Raw genomic sequence first — 27,189 nt, forward strand, 5'->3', positions numbered from 1 at the left:
ACAAAATTGACATACAAAAAATTAGAAAGATGCCATATGCATTCTTTCAAGGAAAAAGGACAGACAACTCTAAATTCATGTTTACTGAAGCTGATTTCCCTAGAATAAATCAAGTTGATATCAGATCACTAATCATTTGGTTGAAACAAAGGGTGAGTACAAATAAAGCTTATGCAGATGTCCTACAACGCCTAAGGCAATATGTGCTCGACATGGTTATTGATTTCAGCGTTGACTGGGAGATTGGACAGCTAGGAGAAAAGGAAAATGAGGAACCATACTTGGATCTAAATAGGAAAAATGAGTCACCTGGGAACATTCTAAAGAAACCACACAGAAGTGTTGTATTCTCTTCTAAAGGTCGACTGAAATTCATGAGAATTTCTTAAAAACATCTATTCTCATCTGAATTTATTCAAGGTATCATCGGTTTATTGAAGAGAACAAGAGATCAAGATGAGTCGTTGAGAGTGAAGATCTTAGTTCTAAAAAGCGTAATGCGCCCTAAAGCGCTAAAGCCTTTGGGGGCCGGTGCTCTAAGCGTTAAGCAAAAGCGCTCGCCTAGAGCACACGATGCACTAAGAATTTAAAAAATATATATAAAAAATATGTAAACACTTAAAAATAGTTTTAAATACTTAAAATATCCAAAAATCATAGTTTCATAGTAGTATCATATTAGATCGTAAATACTAATAAGTTATAACTAGAGATCGTCTAAACTATCATCATCTTCATCGACAACTTGGACGACACCATCTCCTCCTTCATCATCACTATAGACACCGATATCTTCTTCCACATCTTCATCTACCAAATGTCTATGAGATGGTTGAACGGTTGTTTTTCCCTTATTAATGTCCGATGTTCTGGTTCCATCATTTTGTACTCTTGATGCTCTAGTTCGATAACTAGGCTCATAAGCACCAGAGGCATGAGCTACATCTCTCCAAGTTAAATCTTCACCAACAAATACCACCTCATCATCACTCTCATCTTCCATTCTTCCTATTAACCAATCGATGCTTTCATCAATCTCTTGTAGGATAAGGTGATCGTTCTCTTTGTCTTTTGCCCGTCGCTCCAAGGACCGATTGAATTTGACAAACACCATGTCATTCAATCTCTCTTGTGCCAATCTATTCCGTTTCTTTGTATGAAGCTGCAAGTAAGATAATCAAAGAAAATAGGAACACGAAGCTGAATTTTTATAAAAAAAATAGATTTTTCAGCAATAACAAACAAATTCCAGCAAAAAAAAAACAACTTTTATGTAAAACAGTATTTTTTTTCTGCAAAAACAACTTTTTTTCTAGCATTTTCCAGCAATAATAAACATATTCCAGCAAAAAAAAATAGCTTTTTCTAGAAAAATAAAAAGAAAACAGTTTTTCTGTAAAAAAAACTTTTTCTATATAAAAACTTTTTTCTTGTAAAAAACAGATTATTTTGTAAAAATTAAAAAACATGTAAAAAAAGACTTACATGTTGAAAAACACTCCAATTTTTTCACAACTTGTAGCACTACAAGTGAGACTAAGAACCTTTATAGCAAAAAATTTTAGATTAGGAGTTGAAGATCCATATGCTCCCCACCAATCAACTATAAAAAACAAAAACAAAAACATAAAGTCATATTATAAATTAGAATTTAGAAGAAAAAATAAGTTGGAATTTACCTGGTGATTTTGTCTCCCTATGTCTAACAGCCATACGATTACCAAAGAGTCCTTGTGCATTCCGATATTTGTCCAACTCTTCCGAAATCTTGTCTTGAACTTGTTGCTCGGGAACAAGCCTCGTAATGCAATCATACAAACCTTTTTCCACTTCTTCACAAGCTACCCCACTAACATCTTTATAAAATATTCTCGGGTTCAAGAAGTGTCCCGCCGCATGCAAAGGTCTATGTAATTGACATTCCCACCTGCAATCTATAATTTCAAAAGTTGTCTTGTAGTCATCTGGTCTCGAAAAGCTATCACGAATGGCCTCCTTAGCCCTATCCATGGCCTCATAAATGAAGCTCATGGCCGGATATTTTTCCCCCATCAACAATCCTAAGAACCGTAACTAGGGGCCCATCAACTTAAGAGCATAATGCACATTTCTCCAAAACATGTCATGCATAAAGTAGCTTTTAACTTTTATCCCCCTCCCGTCTAAAGACCACTTAGATGCTTCCCACTCTTTAGAAACCACCATATTCCTCAAATTGACTCTCTGTTTGTGGATTTGGGAAAGAGTGATGAAAGATGTTGCAATTCTTGTTATAGCTGACCTATGTAAGATTCTTTGGTTTGTGAACTTTCTCATCATGTTTACAAGAGGCACATGGCTATATATATACCCAATTGCTAAAATCGACTTCTTTAATTCACTTTTCACCTTTGGAACTTGTTTACCAATAAATTCCAACATCAAATCTATATAATGTGCGGCACATGGTGTCCAATATAAAATTGGTATTTTAGCTTCCAACAACTTCCCTACAAAGTCCACACATAAAAAGTAGATGACATTAGATAAACAAGATATTAGCATTCATAAAAGATAAGAGATTAAGTTTAAAAGTTAAAAATTTTACCCACCTTCACATTAGCTGATGCATTATCGGTCACCACTTGCACCACATTCTTTTCACCAATTTCCTCCACCATTTTATCAAGAACACGAAACCACAAATCTGCATCTTTTGAAATATCGGAAACATCAAGTGACCTCTTGAATATCGAACCTTTTGGGGAGTTCACCATGAAGTTGATGATGTCTTTTCGCACCACCAAATCGCGCCATCCATCGGATAATATAGAGCAACCTTTATCAGCCCATTCTTCTTCATGCTCCAAAAGTTGTTTCTGAACATCTTTTACTTTGTTATTCAATATAGATACTCTTAACTCATACATAGATGGTGGTTTCAACCCGGGACCAAATTGTCCAATAGCTTCAATCATAATTTTGAAGCCATCATACGTCGCGGCATTGAAAGGAATGCATGCATCGAAAAAACCATCTCCTAATGTGACGACAAACTTTATCTCTTAGGTCCTTTCGACAAACTTCATTGATGGTTTTTTGTTTCCCATACTTCTTCTTACCTTTCATCGTGTCTTGTAGGTTAGGAGTATAGTACATGTCAATTTGGCTTTTTGTTCTTGGTTTTTTGGGAGGGGCATCTTGCTACTACCGCCTACTTCAATAACATATTCCTCCTCATTTTCAGTGCCCTCATATCCATAAGCTTGTTGTTGCATCCGAAAATTTGCTTCCATATGTTGTTGTGCCTTTATTTCACCCTTCTTTTGCATGTATGCCCTACATTCTTCTCGAACATGCTCCAGACAATTTGGGCATTTCTTTTCGTCTTTATGACCACCAATTAAGTGTATTTTGAGGCGGTATACTCCTCCTTTCGTAACTTGTCCACAAAAAGAGCACGTAAAATTGTTTTTATTATTTCGATCTTGAACACCATATCTCCTATGCGGGTCATTTGAAACCATTGTGTAAATAGTAACAAAACCAAAGTTAAGTAACACTTAATTATCAGTTTAGCGGTTAACACTTTAAGTCTTTAACAACATTACAGATTCACAGATCACAACATAATTTCAGAACAATTAAAGCACTTAATTGACAGTTTGACACTTTATTTAACAAATAACAATTTAACAGCACAGATACAGTCATACAAATTACATATTTACGTCATTAATACATTTATCGATTACATCATAATCATTAATACATTTACAGGGGAAAAAGAATGTTACATAGTACATATATAATATATCATATATGATATTATGAAGAAAGAGCACATTAGATTAAAAAGTAAGTCACATATATGAAATAGATGTAACTGGAAACAAACATGATACATTGAATTAAACAATAAGTTATATTACAGGGGGAAAGAAAGATAAAAAGAGATGTATATAACACTTTCTGCATCATTAAATAATATATTATATACTATATAGTTACTAACTTACTGTTACATATGTGATCATCATTCATGAATGCATAATGAAAATTTAAGAGTTGATATAAGAGTAGAATCAGAGTAGAATGAAAGAAAGAAACGTACCTTGATGTTTAGTGGAACACTGGAACACTAGAAGTACAGTTGAGTTGAAGAAGATGGATGAAGATTTTGAATTCGGGGAGAAAACGGTTGGAAAAGATGGATGAAGATTTTTTTTGTTGCCGCCTCTGAATCTTTGTTGTGTGATGTGCGACTCTTGGTTTCAAAGAGTTTTTTTATCCATTTATTTAAACCTAATGGCCCACCATCTAATTAAAAGCCCGTTACTCAATAAGGCACGCTTAAGCACCGCTTACCATGTCACCAAAAAGCGCTAAAATCGGTCTGAGTCGAGCGCCTTAAGGAATCACATCGTAATACTAGATCTGGAGCGCTTATGCTGATTGCATTGGCGCCTAGCGCTTTAAGCGCGCCTAGTAGGTGCATTTTTAAACCAAGGTGAAGATCATTGAAGAACTTACTTGGTTTTTAAGTTTTCGAACAGTGGTTAATTAACTTGAGAAACAAAGTTTAGATTGTGCGCTTTTGTTTTGTATTTAAAAACATGTGGATGTTGTTTTCTTTTTGCTACTAATAATTCATCTTTTTGTTAAAATTCATCTTGCATGTTATTACTTTTACTTTTTCTTTTATTTTTACTCATTATTTCAGTAACCATCACATAAGGGGAAACTATTGGAAAATATTTGTATGTGATTTTCACTTGAAATAAGTTGAGTCTTTTTATATATATCTCTCTAACAAACATTATCAGAATGTTCCAGGTTGGAAAGATGTTGAAGATTCAACAAGTGTTTGAAGAATCAGATGTTGGAGCACTTGTTGTTGACATGGAGCACTTAAAGAAAGCAAGTTGGATCATCATGATCTCAGATGTCACATCTAGTTCATATGTGGAACATCAAGACATTGATGGATCAACATGAATGCTTGGTGGCTCAAGTCAAGTCAATGGATCAACATGATCACATTGATGGCTCAACAAGGTTGCACATGACGCATCTTGTACAATGAAGGTGTGTCGAAATGCTCAAAGGCACATGAATTTCGTCCATGGTCCATCATGAACATATGGTGGTACATCTTCAAGTTCAAGACATATTCCAACACTCAAGAAACAACTCAACTTGATCAACAACACTTATGGAAGTTGACGACATCTAAGAAGAGAATTGAGCAACATGATGCGCATGTTGCTCATCACATTTTCAATGTTGATCAAAAAGGCTCAAGAATTATGAAGACTCATAACTTGGATGGAACCCTAACGGAATACTAAAGGAATTGGAATATTCCATATATTCTCTTTTAAGTAGGGAAAAGGTGTCAACTGATGACTAAGTCATGATGACGTGTCAACACCTGATTGGTCAATCCATGTCATGACCTTTTCCAAAGCCTATAAATAGACCCCTTGGGATCCATTATAAAGTTGCTCTTCCTTGCTCAATTTCTGGCCATTTCTGCACAATTATTGTTTAGACTAGTTTATAGAGATCCATTTGAGTGTTTTAGCTTATCTACCATTCAAACACTTGTAATTGAATTTTGATGAATATGAGACACTTTTGAATCATTAATATTGAACATATAAAAAACGTTTTTATCATTAACTTGGTGATTCACAACCCTTTATTTTCTACATTACTTTCCACTTGATGATTCTGAAACTCTGTTTCAGTATTTTCAACACTTGGACTATTCTAGTCTAGGTTTACTAAATTTTTACCATTTCTTCAGTTCATATGAGTTATGACGATAAAATTTCATATGTATAGATCGTAACTTCTTCATCTTCCTTAATCATACTATATTACGTAATACAATTTAGACAAATTTGAAAAAATGGTCCTTGTGCATGTCAAAATTATATGGTTTGGTCCAAAAAGGTTTGGACATGCACCACTGGTCTAATTTTGGATCTTTTTAGAGATTTTGGTCCATATCAATTTGAAAAACTATTATACCCCTTGTATTTATATTTCTAGTTTTTAGATTAAAAATATTGTTATAATATTTTATTTATCTGTAATTAAAAAATATAAATGCCACAACAACCACCCCCGTCACCATCCCCCATATTTCATTCCTTAACTAGGTGAAACGTTACCATCAACCACAACACCACCGTGCACTAGTTTTCAGCCGAAAAATCTACCAGCCGCCAAAACACCACTCTTGTCGTTGAAGCTAGGTTTTCGGAGCTCGTTGTAGCTGGATGAGCTCTCATTTTTGTTGGACTACCTAAACCACCTCCAATATAGATCTGAAACACAAAGAGGATGTTGTAACTTGACGGTGACGTTGTAACTCGACCAACCACCGGGACTCAATGAACACTGTAACTCAATGAAGTTGTCGCCTGTCTCGCCATATATAGGGTTTTCAAAAGCCTCTCCCTCTTAAAACCTCCATTGTGAAACCTTAAAATATCACCAACATTACCACTACAACCCACCATTCTCATCGATGATGAAGGGTAGATGGATTTGGCAGCGATAATAATAGTATGAGGGAACCTTAGCTTCACTGGTGGTTTTTCTGATTCTCAATATCTGAATATGTAAATGGGAAGGTAACGATGTGAGTGGGGTTCAGGTTGTGATGGTAGAGAGATAGAGTAAAAGGGGGTAGCTGAAGCTATAGTTTGGGCATATTTTCAACAATGAGGGCGACGGTCCGATGGTGGTGGTGGTGGTGTCCAAAATCTAAAATTAAAAAGAATGGGATAAAGAGATAGTGGTGGTGCGGAAGAAGTCGGTACATGTGGTGGAGGCGGTGGGTTGAAGGTCAACGATGGTCGCAGGATGGTGGAGGCGGTGAGTTAAAGTTCGATGGTGGGTCATTACCAGCATTGGAGAGAGAGAGAGAGAGGGAGAGAGAGAGGGAGAGGTGGGGATGGGGTGTTGACTTAAGAGGGATGGGGTGGGTTTTTCTGGTTTTCTTAAATAAAATAATAGGATAATTAAAAGAAATTAAAAAAAAAGAATCAATTAAGGGCATATCCATCATTTCAGGTAGGGTATGAACCAAAAGCACAAAAAATGATAACCATAGGGACCAAAACCACACAAGGTACTCAAAATTGGACCGTTGTTACACCACACAACTTTTTTGGACCAAAACCACATAATTTTGACAAACATATGGAACATTTTTACAATCTTGTCTATAATTTACACATACATTGCATCTGTTATTCTTTTAGTATCTCATCCTCATATTGGGTAGTGGATTATGTGCTAACGTTTCTTAAGCACACCAAATACTCGTTTTGTATCCTTCCTTGCTGATTTTTGAGTTGCCTTAAATTTTTTCCCAATCTATTGGACATCTAAATGCTTTGAAAAATATAGAATAATCATGATATATCCCACTAGCAAGATAATACACATGTTTGTATTGTGCTCCATTCACTTCATCATACACTCACATGCTATTCCAAGACAAGTGTTGTTGAATATCGATGACTATTCAAGAACATTAATGTCATTGTTGGACTCGAAAAAAACTAAAAAAAATGCATTCCAAAACCATATATCATTTGACACCACTGCTTTTAGTATTATCACATCCAATGCATACAATCAATGCTTCCTGGCACTACAAGAAAGTCATGTATGTATATATGTGTCACATACAATTAGCGGATGTCATTGAACATAGGTTTATGTAAATATCATTTATCATAAATCTTAACGAAACCTTTATAAAACTTATAAAAACTTTCACGTGCAGTCTGCGAAGACATATTCAAATACTCATCCCATAAATCGGAGGCATCGTTAGATGTTGTTTGACAAATTGTTGTTGCAGTCTTTTGTTTACGAGCATACCAGGAAGCAAGATTAGAGCCAAGATAAATGGCATATCCCCCTGTGGATCGACAGTCATCCGGGCAACTTGCCTAATCAGCATCAGAGAAGGTTGTCAAACGAGTGTAGGTTGCATCTGTATAGGCATGCAAAAGTGTGGCAGAGTCATGCTTGATCAAAAATCCATGAGAAATAGTTCCTTGAAGATATTTTAAAATACGCTTGACAGCTGACCAATGGTTTTTAGTTGGAGAATTCATGAATTTGCTGGCCTTGTTAACAGCAAAAGTAAGATCTGGATGTGATAGGGTCACATACTAAAGAGTTTCGACAATTTGGCGATATTTAACTGGATTATCAAACTCTGGACTGTCACCAAGAGATTGATTTGTAGTTGTGGTGATCGGGTTTAGAACTGGTTTGGCATGAGATAATCCTGATCGCTGTAATATTTCAAGAATGTACTTCTTTTGAGATAGAAGAAGATCATGCCCTTGTTTGACAATTTCAATCCCTAAAAAATACGATAGAGGACCCTTATCTTGAAGTGCAAAAGTATGGCTAAGAGTATGAACGACATTCTCGATAGCACTGGAACTATTTCCCATAAGAATAATATCATCCACGTATACCAACATGTATACAAGGATACCCTTGGAAGAGTAAATAAACAATGATGGATCGGTCTTGGATGCATGAAAACCAAGGGTTTGTAGGGCAGTAGAGAGCCAGTGAAACCATACGCGTGGAAATTGCTTTAATCCATAAAGGGATTTATGAAGGAGGCATACATGGTCTAGTTTAGCAGGATCAACAAAATCCTCTAGTCGACACAGATAAAAAATTTCATGAAAGTCACCATGCAGAAAAGCATTTTGTATATCAAGATGGTGTAGTTGCCACTGTTGTGTGACAGTGAGAGATAAATGACACAAATGGTAGTTGAATTTACCACGGGACTAAAAGTTTCTTGATAATTGATCCCATGTTGTTGTCAAAACCCCTTGGCAACCAGACGTGATTTATACCTTATTAACTTCCATGTTTGATCTCGTTTGAGTTTGTAAACCCATTTGCAAACAATGATATTGGAATTAGGTGGAAGTGGTACTAGTGTCCAGTTTCCATTTTGAACTAGAGTTGAGTATTTGTCAACCATGGCAGATTTCCATTTTAGATCAGCGTGAGCAACTTTGAAGGTAGCATGTTTGGTTTCAATAGTGGAATGGGTGTGATTTGTAGTTGTGTGGAATTTTGGATTTGGTTTAGGATTAGGGCGTAGGTTTGACGGACGAGAATGAGGAGGTGGGGAACTGGGTAAAGTGGAGTCTGTATGAAAGGTGGTTGATATGTGTGAAGCAAAGGTGGCCTTGGAGGAGGTGTTGACGGATCCAAGGATGGGGCGGTCTCAGTGTGGGTAGATGGTTGTTGTGTCAATGTAGGCGGGGTTATGGTATTTGGGTTATCCGTATTGAGTGGTGGTGTAGGCTAAGATGAGACATAAGGGTTATATGTTGGTATGGGTGGTGTGGGAGAAGGCATAATGTGGTATGGGAAAGATTGCTCATGGAAGCGGACATGTCTAGCAATGTAGATTTTTTCAGACTGAGGGTCATAACAGTGATACCCGTGGTGAGAAATGCTATAGCCAAAAAACACACAAGGTATGGATCTGAAATCCATTTTATGTCTGTTGTAAGGACAAAGATGTGGATAACATATACAACCAAAAACCCAAAGAACTGAGAAATTTGGGGTATGTTTAAAAACGATTTCGAAGGGAGAGGTGTTGGAGTTTGATCAAGATGGCATACGGTTGATAAGATAGACAGTCGTATCAAAATCAAAATGCCAAAAATGTTGTGGGGCATGACATTGAGCAATCAAAGTGAGACCAATTTCAACCACATGATGGTGACGACGCTCAAGAAAACTGTTTTGTTCACTTGTGTGTGGACATGAGAGCTGATGAGTTATACCAAGCTGTGAAAAAAACTAAGAATGATTACTGAATTCTCCCCCCAGTCAGTTTGAATATATTTGATTTGAGTTTGGAATTGGCATTCAACTGTAACCATGAATGATTTGAATGTGTCATAAACATCAGATTTAGATTTTAAAGGAAAGAACCACATGTATCTTGAAAAATGATCAACACATAACAAGAAATATCGATGACTATCAAAAGAACTAACAGGGGAAAGTCCCCAAACATCACAAAACAATAGATCTAAAAGGCTATACTTTTATAAAAAGAAGGTAACAAATGAAGTGTTTATAACTTTCCTATAGAATAGGAATCACAACTAGAAACATTAAAAGTATATGATAAAGGTAAATGATATTTAGAGAGAATTGACTTCAATAACTGAGAATGAGGATGTCCCAAATGTTGATGCCAAGTGATGGAAGAAGCATGGGTAGCAGAGAAAGCAACTTTGGAAACAGGTTCTATCTGCGGAAGCTAAAAGGAGTAAAGACCGCCATTACTTGGACCCATGAGGAGGATAGTGTGAGTAACTTCGTCCTTCATGGTAAAGAAAGAAGAGTGAGATTTAAAATAGATATTGTTGTCTTGACAAAAAAAATTTGAACATAGAGAAGATTTTGTTTAATTTCTGGAACATGAAGAATATTTTTGAGAGAAAAAGATATATTCGGATAGTAAAGTTTGGAAGAACCAATATGAATGATGGGTAAACCTTTACCGCTTCCAACGTAGATGTTATCTTCGCCATGATACGCTTCATACTAAAAAAACTCGATAGATCTGGAGCAACATGATGACTGGAACTATTGCCTGGCAGCCAAGAATTGGATGTATGTGATCGAAAATCAGCAAAGTTTGTAATGGGCTGAGGTTTTGTGCATATGGTTGATGGGTCACGGTATATGGTTGATGGGTCACGGTTAGGGCATTAAGACGGGACATGACCAATAACACATAGTGTTGCAAGTGCCATATATTGTGTTTTGGTTGGATATCCAACTGAATTGAGCTCGAGTGCCTCCTCCCCCTCCTTTTTTGTCGATTACCCAACGCACGACTTGACTTGTTATTGAAATTACGTTCTTGATTATTACCTAATCTCTATGTAAAGTGTGCTTGAGTCATTGGTGGATTTCCCAGTGGTTGTAGTTGAAACCCCAATTGTTGGGCAAGTTGTGGAATGGCGTGAAGGGTATCAGTGGGTGCTAAGGTAGATGTATGAGGGGAGGAGGTAGCCAAAAAGGATTGAGCTGGTGGTACATCGGTGGATGTTTTCTTGACCATGAAGTCATGATCAGCCAATAGAGAATAGTGGATTTTAGTCCATTGTATCCATCCTGTAGGCCTGAGATAACAAGCATAACAATATCTTTTTCCTTGGTAGGTTCACCGATGTTGGCTAAAGCATCGGAGTATTCTTGAGCACGAGTCAAATATGCAGAAGAAGATTCATCACCTTTCATTGATATTTTTAAGAGTTGTGTTTTAAGTATGTATTCTCGTGAGGAGGTGTGGGGAGTGTAGGTAGGTTCAAGAGATAGCCAAAGTTCACGAGAGGTATTGCCCTGGACATGATGGAACGATGCTTCAAAGATAGTAGATAAGATTAGCATTCGGACGTGAGCATCGTTGGTAACCCATGCTTCATTTTCTGGATTTGGTTGAGTAGCAGTAACTTCTTGACCATCTTTACCTGATGTGGTAGTGGAAACAATTATGGTCGGAGGACATGGGATTGTGTTGTCAACATAGAAAAACAAGTTGTTTGTAATCAGGAACGGTTGTAGCATCGTCTTCCAATACCCATAATTTGTAGGAGACAGAGTGAAACCAAACTTGTGTGAATTGTGGGATGTTTTCTCGGTTGTAAGAAATGCAGTAATAGGTGTCATGTGTGGCTATTATCTAAAAAAGAAGAAGAAGAAAAAAGATGAAGAGAGGGAGATCGACTGAGTTGTGGCAGCAATATGAGAATTAGGGTTAGGCTCTGATACTAAGTGAAACTTGGTAATTGTATTGGTTATGATAAGTCGCGATTACAATATATATATATATATATATATATATATATATATATATATATATATATATATATATATATATATATATATATATATACACTCTAAACCTTCTAATTATATATCGACTAATATTCTCAAATCCCATTTTGTTTGGAAAAATGGAAACATTCTCTATATATCATCAACAAACGAATAATTGTTTGCTTATCTGGATCCGTTGTTGAAACTAGTACGCTTCATATATGACATTCTCGACAAAGTAGTCATGTACGTACCGAGTGTATGGAACTTCACGATTTCTATGTAAATAAGATTTTCTCATTCTCCTACGTGAATTTTCAGTTTTATCAACCAAAATATCGGTTTTCTTTACCATTGTTGCAACAAAGATTGTTGCCTTCTTTGCGCAATCATCTGATGAAGAAGACCGAAGATAACGGAGAAAATGATGACATTTGTATGTGATAATATATTTAAAATATTGAAGGCGAAATGAATAGAATGTTAAAATAAAATGATAGTTAGAGGGTGTTTGGGATTACTTTTTAGCTTCAAAAGTTCTTTTTGTAAAAGGACTTTTGCTAAAAGAAGTTTTTTAAATTATGTTTGGATTAGCTTTTGAGAGGCAAAAATGATATTTATTGTTGTTGAGTGGAGAGAGTGTTTAATGATTGGTAAGTTTAAAGGTATTAATTGTTTAATGATTGGTAAGTTTAAAGGTATTAATGTAATTTACTTTCTATTTATTTCAAAAGTCACAAAAAGATATTAATGTAATTTACTTTCTATTTATTTCAAAAGTCAGTTTACATGACTTTTGAAAGAGAAAAATTTTGTTCTTTGCCAAAAGTCACTTCAAAAGATATTTTATAACTTCCCAAATAACTTTTAGATTTTTTTGAGTTTTTGTAAAAATAAAAAGTCTAAAAGTTGTTTAAAAAGCAATGTCAAACACCCACTTAATTATGTATTTACAGGAGAAAGGGGAATTAGCAACAAAATGTTCTTTGCTAACATAAATCTATTGAAATAGAACATGTTCCATATCGTTAATACTCATATTCCATATCAATATCATTAACATACCGATGCACGTCAATTCACCATAGAGGTGATTAATATATTTTTAATTTAATTTTGAACTTAAATTGTAATTAATTAATTCAGATTTTGGGTTATAACAATATACTGTCAATAAGAGCTTACAGATACCACTTCATTTTACAGATTTTTGGTTAACATAATTCACTCCATATTCTAATTTCTTATTCATGTTTTTCCTTTGCTTCATCGTGAAGACATTTTATTTAAATATTTTATTCAAGTTTATATTTGACTGATAGTTGTATCCTCTCATATCAGAAAAAAAATATGTCTTTTAGACATCGCATATTGTTGAATGCTACTATCATACAAAAATTCGTTTTTCTTAGTTGGAATCTTAAGTTCGTCTGCTATTTGTATCTGTTTATGCATCATTATCTATATTATTTGTTTGTGTTTTATGTATTTTCTTTATTCGTTGCCTTTACCTCTTTTTGTGCAACTTTTTGAAAAGCTTAAATCCCGTAGGAATCTTATCCCCTTAATTTAATCTCCTACACAACTAACGTGCAAATGTTTAAAAGATGGCAAATGATGCAATGCAAAATTCATAAAATGCAAACTTTATTAATGACTAGAGGTGATAATTTACCAATACATAAGAAATATATGTATGTGAAATGGATCAAGTCATAGAAAATATCATGAAAGTGGTAGGAAAGTAGGAGACTACCATTTTAAACATTTTATGTAAAACTTACCCAAGTGATAAACTTATCCTTTTTAGCATTTCATATACAATTTTTTTTATCTTTTTTATGGAACATACATAAAATATAAAATAGTCAGTTTGTTATATTGAATTATTATTATTATTTTTTTTTTATATCTTTTCATCTTTTTATGAAAATAAATTTTACTTTAACTTTGTTGATCTAAAAAAATCTTGAACCCATATAATATTCTACAAACCGCGGAACTATTTAATAATAAAAATGGCAAAATTGTACGTGAAGTTGCTTTATTAGTATGTTGTTGATTAATTTATTAATTTATCAACTTATCATTGTTTAGTATTACACATTTTTATATCTTTTATGTAACATAAAAATAGCCAACAATAGTTAGTTGGTTACATTGAATTATTATAGTATTTACGATAATGAGGGACGAGAGTAACCTTCGCATACATTTTGTCATCTTTTTATGTAACATATAAACGGGATATTAAACAATATTTAGTTTGTTACGTTGCATTGTTATATTTGCGATAACAAGGGACGAGAGTAACTTCACATCAACTTTTGTTGATCCAGAATTTTTTTTTTTCTCAGACACAATACCTTGCAAACCACATGAGCTGTTATTTTTATGTAACATACATAAGTATTAAACAATAGTTAGTGTGTTACATTGAAATGTTATACTTTCAATTACAACAAACAAAAGTAAATTTCATATCAACTTTGTTGACCTAAAAAAACATTGGACTAACATAATCTCCTGCAAACAATGTGAGTTGTTCTATAATAAAAATGGAAAAATTGCATGTGAAGTTGATCGGGGTAAACGTTATTGTAATATTATTTACTCTAATAAATAAAAATCATTTGTCACTTGTAGTACTCTCATTCATTATATCACATTTCATTTTGTAGTAAATTTAGATTAAATTATATCCATATGTCTTTTTGTGAGTTCTTTTTTTTTTTTTTTTTCTAATTTATTAAATTTCATATCATATTTAAATATGGTAAAAGTAATAATAATAAATGCATATCAATTTTCATTAATGCAACTTTTCTTATAATTTCTAAATTTCTAAGTTGAATCTAATTATTTTAATTGTTTATTTATTTAAATTATTTGTTTAAATTTAAAAGAGAAATGAGCATTTCAATTTTAATAGTTAAATATTTTTGCTCTCTTTTTCTTTATAAATTCAAACTTTCTAAATATTTAGATTTTTATATTTATTTTTATTTTTTTGAAAAAATCCATGTTTTTTTATATCTGTATAGTACATGGGTCTCATTGATTAATTTATTGATTTATCAACTTATCATTTTTTAGTATTTTATATACATTTTCTTTTTATGTTTTCATGTAGCATACAAAAATAATTAAATTGTTATATTAAATTGTTATTTTTTACGACAAGGAGAGACGAGATTAAATTTCACATCAACTTTGTTGATCCAAAAAGCCCTAGACCCATACAATACCCCGCAAACAAGATGAGATGTTTTATTATAAAATCATGTGTATTTGATCATTCTAAACCTGATCATAGAGTTGTTGATTAATTTGTTGATTCATCATTTTAATTATGTTAATGACTTTATTAAAATATAAGGTGATTAATTATTGATGCACATGATGCATATATCGATGATTATTGGGGCATTTAGCTTCATTATTATCACCGACCAACACTATTCATTCTTGTTTATGATTATTGGCATAATAAAATGGAATAAAACATGTTGATTTTATATTTTATATTCATTTGATATGTATTTGATTACTACCAATATGACAATTATAATTTTTGTCCAACCAAAAAAATGGAACAACTTAAGAATGTGTAAAATACATAAATAAAAAAAAAACCTCACCCTCTATATAAAAAAATAACCCGACAGAGATTGTTAGTCAAAACAAATATGAATATTTTATAATTCATACTGTTTTCAACATAGCATAGAATATGATTAATGTCAACAAGACAAAAATTAATTTTTTTTATTACATCCAACTAGATGAAACAAGTGGAAAGAAACGTTTTCTTGCATAAAGAAAAAAATGCCCTCCATATTGAAAATAACCTTAGAATATGATGGTCAATAAGATAAACTAATGATTTTTTGTCAAACCCAAAATAAAACAATGTGAGACAAAAACTCATGTGAAAGACATAAATACCAACTTCATCCTCATCATCATACCTTTAAAAACAAGGCTAATGCCAAAAATGGGTAATGAACTAGTTTGTTTTTCATAAAACACCATTATTAAAATAATAATAATAATAATAATAATAATAATAATAATAATAATAATAATAATAATAATAATAATAAAAGTTGTATGAGAAGGTAAGCAATTGGGAACTTTGCGTTCACAATATACCTTTATTTTTTAATAATATTTTATGAAAAAAAAAAATAGTTCATCAACCATTTATGACGTTAACAAGTTGAATCATCCCTTTACTTAATTGCGGAAGCATATTTATGAAAATTACATAAATAAATATAGAAAACAAAAGCATTAAAGATTTAACGTGTTTAACAAAATATCAACTCGCAAGAAGAAGATATTAATATTCTCTTGAGATTTACATTTACATGAATCTTTGGGAACCCAAATCCAATAGTGTACGGAAAAACACATGAGGGTACACCGGAGGCTCCTCTGCAAGCGCCTACAACATTTCACAAATGTTAAAATTACCAAAACACCCTTTCAAAAATTCAATAAACACAAAATAAGTTGGAAATAATAAATACCTGATGAATCAAGACAGTTGAAGGCGTCATTCCGGGCACAGTATTCACTTCAATAACTAAAACCTGCAGTCATAAGTCATAACATAAGTTGCATGCATTTAGATCTTAAAATGATAACCTAAGCCCAAGGGTAAATAGGTAAATTTACCTCGCCATTATCAACATTAACAAATGCATCAATACGAGAAAATCCTTCAAGCTCCAGGGTGTTGGCTATTAGCTCAATGCGTTCTTTACATTTCATCAATGCCTCGGTGCTAATTCATGAGTAATTAAATAAAACAAGAAAATGGTAAAGAAAAAGAAATTCCAAAAAGACAACTTTAATGGTAACTCAGTTGTAGAAAATGAAAAAAAAAAAAAAAAAAAAAAAGCTCTTGTAAAGTTGTACTTCCACCGTTTTATTGATTTTAGCAACTTGACTATTTTCTAAAGTGATTAAACCTTTATATTTTTTGCTTTTTAAAAAAACCATTTTTCCCATGACAAAGTACAACAAAGCTCTCTTTCAAAAAAAAAAAAATACCACAAAGCATACGTTATCCACTGAATTAATATATAATAATCACAAATTATAATGATTCAGTGGCTAAATTGATAAAATGGTAAAAGTAGTTTATTTTGACTTTATCAAAAAAGGTTTTTCAAGTAGTGAATATATATATATATATATATATATATATATATATATATATATATATATATATATATATATATATATATATATATATATATATATATATATATAAAAGTTAATCTCATAAAAGACCTTATATTTTGTGTTTTTTTTCAGATTAAACCTCAACTTTATTTTTTGCCTGAAAAAGACCTTGTATTTTTTCATTTTTCCGAAGAAACCCTCAACTTTGTATTTTTTTCCAAAAAAAACCCTCACTTCTAACCGCATCCAAATAAACCCTCAACTTTTTTATTTTTTCTGGAAAAAACCCTCACATTTTACAATTTTTTTTTGGAAAAAAATGACTAAAAGGGTCAAATCGGAAAAAATGAAAAAAATACAGGAAAATAAAATAAATTTGAGGTTTAATCCGGATAAAAATACAGAATATAAGGTTTTTTATGAGATTAACCCAAAAAATATATAGAAAATAGTCAAGTGGCTAAATGAATAAAATGGTAAAAGTACATTGTATAAGAATTTTGTCGAAATTTTATTTATAGAAATTAGTTTCGAGTATATTTAGCACATAATATGAGTTATCAAAAAGAAAATAACAAATAAATAGTATATTATATAATATATAAGTAACCTCATTATTGAGAGTGGGGGTGGGGTAAGATTAATCCCTGTTCCACCTGCAATGAATTAATTGCTTGATACATTAAAAGATACGAAAGTAAATTCAACTTCTTGCTTTTCCTTTTATGAAAAGTGAAATTACATCTTTGACCTTTGCTTTCAGTACCTTGAAATTTCTCTTCAAGTGATAAAATGTCACCACTTTCTTTAACAGTGACACTAGGCATTAAAGAACGCATGGAGCCTCGTTTCCCAATTACTCCAACTGTTATTTCAACCCATCGACTTTTTCCTTTCCATAAAAGCCCTTCGTTTTTGGTTTTTGATTTGGGTATAATTGTAATTTCATCCGTTTCAATAAAAGGTTCAAAGATTAAAAACTCGGGTGGAGGAACTGGCATCTCAATCACACCATGTGCCTATCAAAAGTTAATAACAAACATTCATAAATTATAACCATTTCAATAAAATGCATTTTTTTTATTTTGGAAACTTATATGATATTTTAATGTACCTTATTCAAACTATTTGGAGGAATTCGAGGAAGACAATCTTCTAATGCTTTTACATAAACACCAAGGTCACTAGCACAGCTGAGTATTCAAAAGAAAAAAAAAAAAAAAAAAGTTTATTATAGTATCCTACTTTCATTTCTTCCAATTACACTATCGTAATTTGCAAAATAGAGCCAATTATAGCAAATTTTCAACTGCTATAATAGGGTAGATATTTCAACATACAATATGCTCTAATAACATAAATTTGAAAGTACAATGGTAGTATAAAATTTAAATATGCAGTTTTTTCAAAGTACAATAATATCTTTGGAAGTATTTTAGTAAAAAAAAAAAAGAAAGGTTAATATCATAAAAGACTTTATATATTATGTTTTTTTTTCAGGATTAAACCTCAATTTTATTTTTTTCTTGAAAAATACCTTATATTTTTCCTTTTTTTTTGGATTGGTCCTTTTAGCAATTTTTTTAGGGTTAATCTCATAAAAGACTTTATATTTTGTGTTTTTTCCAGATTAAACCTCAATTTTTTTTCCTGAAAAAGACCTTGTATTTTTTTCATTTTTTCCAAAAATAACCCTCAACCTTCTGACTCTTTCTGGAAAAGTCCTAAAACTTTTTAGTTTTTTCCGAAAAAAACCATCACATTTTACAAGTTTTTTCGGAAAAAAAAAAAGACTACAAGGGCCAGATCGAAAAAATGAAAAAATCCAAGGTCTTTTTCAGGAAAAAAAAAATAATAATAATAAATTTGAGGTTTTTCATCCAGAAAAAACACAAAATACAAGCTCTTTCATGAGATTAACCCTTTTTTTCGATTTGGCCCTTTTAGGAGTTTTTTTTTTATGAAAAAAAACTTGTCAAATATGAGGCCTTTCTCGGAAAAAAAAAAAAAAAAAAGTTAAGGATTTTTTTTCCCGAAAAAATAAAAAATACAAAGTCTTTTTCAGGAAACAAAAACAAAGTGGAGGCTAAAATTCGAAAAAACAACAACAACAACAATATATGATGTCTTTTATGCTATAAAATATAATGAAGAAATAAAAGAAAGTGAAAGTAGGTTGCTATTTGTTGCATTTTATATTTTATAGTTACCAGATTCTTGCAACTCCAGTGGAGCATCCATCTCTTGCTGGTTTAATACACAAAGTTTCACATTTCAGCTTTGATGTCACTTCACCCCAAACATCAAAACAAGATGAATTCAAAAGATCTTCTTTTCTCCTAACATCTTTATTTATTGTAAGAACCCCAAAGCTAGTAAGCTGTTCACAAAACATCAGGACGAGGGTATTTACGTCTTTTCCACATACAAGACAAAAAAAAAATTACAATTTTGTCTGTGAACTTTGACATACATGATTAACTGAGAGAGAAGTTGCAACTTTGTCCATACATATCTTTGAAGCTGAAAATCCAGGACCTGTATAAATAAATGGATTCAACTGAATAAAAAATTAAAAATATAACTTTTTTTTTCTTTTTTAATAATATTGGTTAAAAATATTAAATGCCACCTGTGTAAGGTACTTTTTCAGCTTCCAGCAATGACTGAAGTGTTCCATCTTCACCTATGCCTCCATGCACTGTTGTCCATGTCAATGAAAATCAAATTGTGGAAATAGCAATGTACTTACATTTATTTGTTTATTATATTTATAGCATCTTAATTTTGGTTTTTTATTTTTTTTCCTATTACATCATATTTTCAGTTTTAATCTCATAAAAGACCTTATAGTTTGTGTTTTTCTCCGATTAAACCTCAAATTTGTTTTTTGCCTGAAAAAGACCTTGTATTTTTTTTCATTTTTTCCGATCCGGCCCTTTTTAGTTTTTTTTTTCCAAAAAATAAAATTGTAAAAAGTGAGGGTTTTTTCGAGAAGGGTTAATCTCATAAAAGAGCTTATATTTTGTGTTTTTTTTAGGAATAAACCTCAACTTTAACTTTTTATCTAAAAAATACCTTGTATTTTTTTTTCCGAAAAAAACCCTCAACTTTGTCTATTTTTCCGAAAACCCCCTCAACCTTCTAACTGCTTTCAAATAAACCCTCAACTTTTTTAGTTTACTCGAAAAAACTCTCACATTTTACAGTTTTTTTTTTGGAAAAAGGACTAAAAGGGCCAGATCGGTAAAAATGAAAAAAATACAAAGTCTTCTTCAGGCAAAAATTAAATTTTAGGTTTAATCCAGAGAAAATACAAAATATAAGGTCTTTTATGAGATTAACCCTTTCGAGAAAAACAAAAAAATTTGAGAGTTTATTTCGAAGCAGTTAGAAGGTTGAGGGTTTTTTTCAGAAAAAAAAAAAAAAAAAAAAAAAAAAAAAAACAAAGTTGAGGGTTTTTCGGAAAAAATGAAAAAGTACAAGGTCTTTTTTGAGATTTAATCCAGAAAAAACACAAAATATAAGGTCTTTTATGAGATTAAAACCCTTTTTTTTTTCTTATTAAAAAAAACATTGTACTTTGAAAAATCTACTCAGTTACAACATCAAACTTTCAATCTTTTTCTTGTTAGAGCATTGTACTTTGAAATTTTGATCCAATTATCCATTTATAAGTATATGACAAATTACTTATATCTAACTTGATTTATCTAAAACTTTCCACATATTTATTAATTTCAAAGTTATATATTATGAATTATCCCAAAAGAATTTATCAAGGGGTGAAAAATATGCAAACCTGCAATGAAAACAGTTGCTTGAACTTTTTTGGCTAACTTTATCCATTTATTTAGTGTGAATTTGATTGGTTGTTGATCTGATATATCAAAACCTGTGAACCAATTGTGTTTCTTTAAACCATTTTCTATTTCATCCATCACTTTTTTTCTCAATTTGGAAGTCAATTCAGCACGTGTAGGGTCAAGTGCCTCTGTGCATGCATCAAGAACTTCTTCTGTTGTATGTCTCAGAACAAGAGAGTAACTATATGGGATAAAAAACAAAACCATTTTATTTCTAAAAACATGAAACATTGTTGCATAATTAACTTTTTAATAACAAGAATTAGCTTTAGAGTGCATTGATTTGTATTTTATGAGACATAAAAATGTGTTATATAATATCAAACTACACTTACGGTAATGACCAAACTGCCCTTGAGCCAACATCAGTCGCCTCTGGTGAATCATCATTTCCAGGAGCAAGCAAACAAGGAGTTACTTCAAGCTGAAAAGTGAAAACAATCCAAAATTATTTAATTATATTATGTGGGGCTTAAAAGTGTTTATGTTTTTAAAGCTTAAACCATGAAATAAGAGGTGTAAAGAAGAAAGCTCACATCACCAGATACTTGAAGATTGAGCCAAACATTAGTCCCACTCATAAGGGACACCTGGCGTTCAGAAGTATCTCCACCAAATATTACAAACACCTTTTGTAAACCTTCATGTTTTGAAGGATTTGATGTTCTTGATGATGATTTATTACAAAATGAAGCAAGATTTGGGAACTGAATACAAGCATGCTGAATGATTGTTCTTAGGATATTGGAGTGTGAAAATCCAACCTAGAAAACAACAAAATTTCTATGTTATTAGAAGCATAGTGAAAGAAAATTTGAACAACAAAAAATAGTTACCTTTGAAGCTTGTTGAAATAGGAAACTTGTTTGCTCCATTCCACTAATCTAAAAAAAAAAACAATGATATGTTAATATAATAGAGCAAAAAGTACACTAGTTATAAAAAGGAATAAATAAAATTACTACCAAGTTAATATCAGTAAATATAACAGTTCCTGATTCTGTTTTCCCAAAATCATTTGCTTCTGATGCTGACATGGCAGCAGAAGGAGGTAAAAACCAACCATCAATTCTTGCAAAATCCCTTAAACCAAGCTTTTTGAATAAAATAGAAGCCCCTTCTCGAATTTTGTTAATTACATCTAATGGAAAACGAGGTGGAGTGTGATAAACAACCTGAAAAAAGAAAAAAAAAAAAAAAAAAAAAAAAGTATAATTTGGTGTAATTTAAATTTACCCTTTTGTGTTAAAAAGAATTAGTACCTGTTGAGTGGGAAGATACTTCCTCCTGTAGTTAAATATTGCATCTTTCTCACTTATGTCACCACTGTTGCTTGTTTGAAGCTCCACCTGATTAGAAATTATGTTATAAATGAATATGGGACCCACAAAATGGAGAATGAAGAGAAACATATAAAAATATCAGGAGTTTAGATGTTAATTATTACCTCAGTTGGAAGAAAAACAACTGGTTGTTGGATAGAATCAGAACCAACATCAAGAACAATAGCTGTAAACTCTTTTCCTCCTCCAAGAAAAATTTCAACTATAACCTTATCATCAATCCCCTTAAAAGTAAAAGAAATAAAAACTTAAGGAATAAGTTTTAACTTAAAGAGAAATGAAAGAGAAACCATGGTGTAAAAGATGAAAAGAACCTCAGACATGATTTCTCTAACTTTGGTTAGAGAATCATCAACACCATATGCAACTGTAACTCCAATACTTGATCCTGCTCTTGTTGGTTTCACCTGAGTAAACAAATATTGATCTCTTGTATGTGAAAAAGACATAAATGCCCTCCTTGTATTAAAAAATAAAGTGAAGGGGTAATAGATATATACCACAACTTTCCCTGAGTTAGCATCTAGTTGATTGTTGGAAAACCATCTTGATAAACCAGATTCATCCAATTCATTTCCCTGAAATAGATTTCTAAACAATTAACACAAACAAAAAAAAATGTTTTCATAATATCTTAAGTGAAAACATTGGATTCTTTTCTTCCATATGGAGTGGAGGTTATGAAGCTATAAACATATGACTTGAAATATAGTTTATGGGAAGTGTTTTGACTTTTGACTATTGGTCAAATGTGTAAGATATTCTTAATATAGAGAAAGTAATGAAGTTTTGAGAAAGCTAATAATGATTATTGAATTCAAGGAAAAATACCTGAAGTACAAAATTGGGAACTGTTATGAATCCTTGTCTCTTAAGCTCCAAGGAAGCATCATACTGCAAATGAAAATGGAACAAAAAAAAATAAAAAGTGAGCACTAATCATCATAATATATAAGTTCATTTATTTATATTATTTGTGCTTTCAATTTTCTTTTCTTGTTAAGACTTAAGACATTGTACTTTGAAAAACTCAATCTAATTATACCATGGTACTTTTACTTTTTTCTTATTTAGACATTATACTTTAATAGTAAAAAATATGCTATAATTGGATAGCTTTTTCAAAGTAAAATGGTATAATAGTAAAAAAAAAAAAATGAAAGTACATTGAAAAATAATCTTACCTTGTCAAATGCAGTTCGACATTCTTTTGATCTTGTGCCAATAAATGGAACATTTGATTTTTCTAGAAGCTCCTGAAGAGTTGATAAAGAGCAAAATATAATTATAAGTTTATAACCACAAAAAAAAAATGATTCCAAATATTTATATGATAAAACATTTAGCAACAATGGTTTTAACTTTTAACCTGAATGCCTCCATCTTCACCAAATCGACCATGTATAACAGGGAAAACTATGTCCACATAAGCAGCCAGGTGTTCTGCAAAGTCAGTTAAAGTCTCGAATCCTTGTGCCAGACTGGCAATTTTTAAAAAATAAAAAATGAAAATTTAAGGTTAGTTATCTTATGTTAATAGTTAATACAATCCTGTTTTTGTAACATATATAAGTTCCTTACTTGATTAATTATTTAAGATAAGATATTTCTAGTTTCCATATTGAGCTCTAAGTTAGTTGTGTAATGTGTTGTTTGATGTAAATTTTTAGAATTATATTGTGAAACTTTATCAAAATATCTTCTTCATGATTTATATTTTTATTGTTGTGTTATGAAACTTTAGTGTACCCTAAAGAATGAAATTTGAAAGAGAGAAATTAGAATTCTCACTGACAATTTATTTACCTCTCAAGTTTGAAGTCAAAATCAGCAGGAGTATTTGAATAAACCTGAAAAATAGAAAATAGATTGAGAACAAAAGGGTTAAATGAATTAACAATTTCATTTTTCTTTTTAGCTTAAAAAAGAATGTAGGTGACTCTATATGATGATGAAGCAATAAACTAACGACAGGAATTTGTTAGAAATTGTACTTTTACAAAGGGTTAAAATGCATATTTATACAACATGTCACTTTTTTGCCAATTTATTCAACAAAATTGTTTTTATACGAATTATGCAACAAGAATTCATTTTAGGAGCAAAATTCGTGTCAGTTGCATAGATTGTTAAGAAAAGAGTAAATTTGTTGCATAAAATACAACATTAAAGCTAAAGTTATGTATTTACACATTGCAATCATTGCTACTTATTAAAGCTTTTCATTTTGGTCCACAAGATTCCATTAAGTTGTCGTTATTCGAGGGCATTTTAGGCATTTTATTATCAGTCAAACAAGTAAAATAAACTGTCAAACCTGGGCAGATGATATTGCATATGCATTGAGATTTGGATCAATGTAATAGCAGCTAACATGAAGGTCATCCCCCTGATACAAACAAAACACACAAAATTTGAGTATGTATGTATATGTATAATGTATTTATATGTGTGTTTGAAAGATTTGTAAAGAATTACATTTACTAAATTAAATTAGCACATGAATGGACACATGTCATGTTTTTAAAGCTGCTTGCAAGTGTAGTATGAAACAAATTAATAAAAGAAAAGAAACATACATACATAAATTCTACAAGTCATATCATAGATGAGTGCATATTAAAAGAAATGAAGACAACCCTTGTTTTTATTGACTTTTTACAATATAACTTCATCAGTAATAGACTAACAGATATTTTATTGAAAAAGTCTAAAACTTTAAATAAGTTTGATGTAAAAAAAATTATATTTTAATATACATAATGAATTAATGTCAATTTAATTTATGATATTACATCACAAGATACAAATAGTACATACAGAATATTATTATACAAATAAGAAACTAAAAATGCATAAATTCAAAGTTGAAGGACTAATTTGTACAAAGGAAACTTTAACACCAAATTTGATGTTACTAAATAGTATAGCAGAGTCTAGGTTCAAAGTCAACTGGCATGAAGCTATCCAAGTTTTTTAAAACCCAACTTCATGCATCATTTAAATTCAATTTGAAGTTTCATTTTACCCCCTTGGTTTTACATAAAGCTTTCCAATCATACCCCTTCTTTTTTCAGTTTCTGTTATATACCCTTACTCATTTCAATATATTAAACTTAATCAACTATAAACACATAATAAAAAATATGTATTATGTTTAGTATTTTACCCCCTTGGTTTTACATAAAGCTTTCCAATTATACCCCTTCCTTTTTTAGTCAGTTTTTTTGGTATCTTTTTTCCGTATCGTGTGCTCAAAGAAATCTAAGAACATGTGTTTTGGTTAGCCTATTGATCACATGTGTTAATCCATTTTTATGGATGTAACTACCCTCAACTTTTCTTAAGTCATTATGCCTTTGTATTAGAGTAGTTATCTTATTCCTCCAAAAGTATCAAAGATTCTAGCTCATCCTAATGGTAATAGGAGAAAAGTATGCATAGGAAATGTTTGTGATATACAACAATGAGATTTTGAAGTCTTGTTTATCCTTCCATTATGAAAGACATTGTTGGATGTAAATTGGTCAGATCTTAGAGCTTGTCTAGTAACTAAGGATAACTCTCATATGAGAGCACATAATCATTCCTATATATTTTTTCTGTAATAAGAAGCATGGGAATCAAACTAGTCTTGTATTCATATACATACCCCCATTGATATAGAAGAATGTAGATTTGAAGTTATTCATTCAATAATAATTTTAGATGAAAGGTCTAGGAAGTCTCAAATGCTTCCTAGGTATTGTGGTGGTTGAATGTCAAAAGGGAATATTCATGTATCATAAAAAAGAAATATCCTTGACAATAGAGCAACTGATTTCCAAATGGTTTCTGATATTAAGATTTGTCTGTTTCCTTAATATATTGAGCCATGGCATGAACTGCGTGTAAACACAAGAGTTGGAAGATTCCATGGCAAGATTTATCTGTAAGAATCTGATAGTTCATGAGCATAAAAGCATATGGCGGTTGACAAGGAACGCAGTAAATTTTCAATCGTTGCAGTTACGGGAAATCATAGAAAGTAATTTGAACTCTGAAATGAGAAACACAGATTCACTAATTGAGCTGATTGAATTACTTTACCAATATTCATACCTGAATATGATCAAGCACTGATCTCGCGGAATTAAGCGAAATCCCTCGCTCAGCAGATGGGCCTCCGCAAATTAACCCGACTTTTAAAACCCTCGGTTTTTCTCTCTTCTTCTCACCAACTCCCTCCACTTCCCGATCATCAATGGCTACCACTTCACTGCTCGAATGAACAACTCCAATTCCACGAAACCTATTTTGTCCTGAACTCATCCTATTGACAGCTACACTGGCAGGTAAGATAATATCCGGGGACTGAATTCTGGGGAAGATAGAAGAAGAATCAAATCGAGGTTTACTTGAGAGAGTAGAAGAAGTACGCATTTGGAGTGAGAGAAGTTATGTTTCTGATGAGTAAGAATAATAAAAGCAGGTGGTGGAGATGATGGAAGTGATGTATTTATGCGGTGGTGGCCGGCCAGGGAAAAGGAAGAATCCATTTTGGATTTTCAGAGAAGAACGAAGTGATTCGCTTTCAGTTGTCATTTGTTGCGTCTTCTTCGTTCGCTTTCTGTTGTCATTTGTTGTTGGGTCTTCTTCTATTCATTAGTTAAATGCTTATTTACGCATTTTTATCTCTTTATCAATGCCATAAAATAGCTTATTACAAGAATAACTAATTGTTATTTTTGTTTATTTTTAGTATTTTTTTATATGTTTGACCAATAAATTTATTTAAAGTGTTTAAAAAGTATTATTATAACTATTATTAAAGGTTAAACTTACTTAAATGTTTAAAAATTGTTAAGTTTATTGGTGAAATACATACAGAAAAAATGACTAAATGT

The 27,189-nt window shown here is 31.6% G+C and overlaps 4 protein-coding genes across 4 annotated transcripts; all 4 read right to left on the minus strand.

Moving 5' to 3' along the window:
• Positions 1 to 706: 706 nt before the first annotated feature.
• Positions 707 to 2,031, minus strand: LOC111917556 (uncharacterized). The gene is made up of 4 exons (XM_023913228.1): positions 1,680 to 2,031; positions 1,486 to 1,603; positions 1,281 to 1,365; positions 707 to 1,162 (listed from the first exon to the last, which is right to left on the minus strand). Exons 1-4 carry the CDS (start codon positions 2,029 to 2,031, stop codon positions 707 to 709), a joined length of 1,011 nt encoding a protein of 336 aa, XP_023768996.1.
• Positions 2,032 to 2,073: 42 nt separating this feature from the next.
• LOC111917557 (uncharacterized) lies at positions 2,074 to 2,957 on the minus strand. Its single transcript, XM_023913229.1, has 2 exons — positions 2,588 to 2,957; positions 2,074 to 2,489 (listed from the first exon to the last, which is right to left on the minus strand). The coding sequence occupies exons 1-2, from the start codon at positions 2,955 to 2,957 to the stop codon at positions 2,074 to 2,076; spliced, it is 786 nt and encodes a 261-aa protein (XP_023768997.1).
• Positions 2,958 to 8,183: 5,226 nt separating this feature from the next.
• Positions 8,184 to 8,504, minus strand: LOC111917558 (uncharacterized mitochondrial protein AtMg00810-like). The gene has a single exon (XM_023913230.1). The coding sequence runs from the start codon at positions 8,502 to 8,504 to the stop codon at positions 8,184 to 8,186; it is 321 nt and encodes a 106-aa protein (XP_023768998.1).
• A 7,599-nt stretch (positions 8,505 to 16,103) lies between these two features.
• On the minus strand, positions 16,104 to 26,940 carry LOC111917586 (uncharacterized). Its single transcript, XM_023913252.3, has 24 exons — positions 26,405 to 26,940; positions 24,621 to 24,692; positions 24,110 to 24,153; positions 23,673 to 23,784; positions 23,488 to 23,559; positions 23,135 to 23,197; positions 22,804 to 22,881; positions 22,618 to 22,710; positions 22,408 to 22,527; positions 22,223 to 22,309; positions 21,926 to 22,135; positions 21,797 to 21,844; positions 21,497 to 21,724; positions 21,296 to 21,384; positions 20,897 to 21,141; positions 19,727 to 19,795; positions 19,568 to 19,632; positions 19,305 to 19,474; positions 18,209 to 18,287; positions 17,861 to 18,113; positions 17,705 to 17,750; positions 16,582 to 16,690; positions 16,434 to 16,496; positions 16,104 to 16,348 (listed from the first exon to the last, which is right to left on the minus strand). Exons 1-24 carry the CDS (start codon positions 26,723 to 26,725, stop codon positions 16,268 to 16,270), a joined length of 2,817 nt encoding a protein of 938 aa, XP_023769020.1. The 5' UTR covers positions 26,726 to 26,940; the 3' UTR covers positions 16,104 to 16,267.
• Between the last annotated feature and the right edge of the window lie 249 nt (positions 26,941 to 27,189).

Source organism: Lactuca sativa, chromosome 8, assembly GCF_002870075.4.
Source record: "Lactuca sativa cultivar Salinas chromosome 8, Lsat_Salinas_v11, whole genome shotgun sequence".
Taxonomy (NCBI): Eukaryota; Viridiplantae; Streptophyta; class Magnoliopsida; order Asterales; family Asteraceae; genus Lactuca; species Lactuca sativa.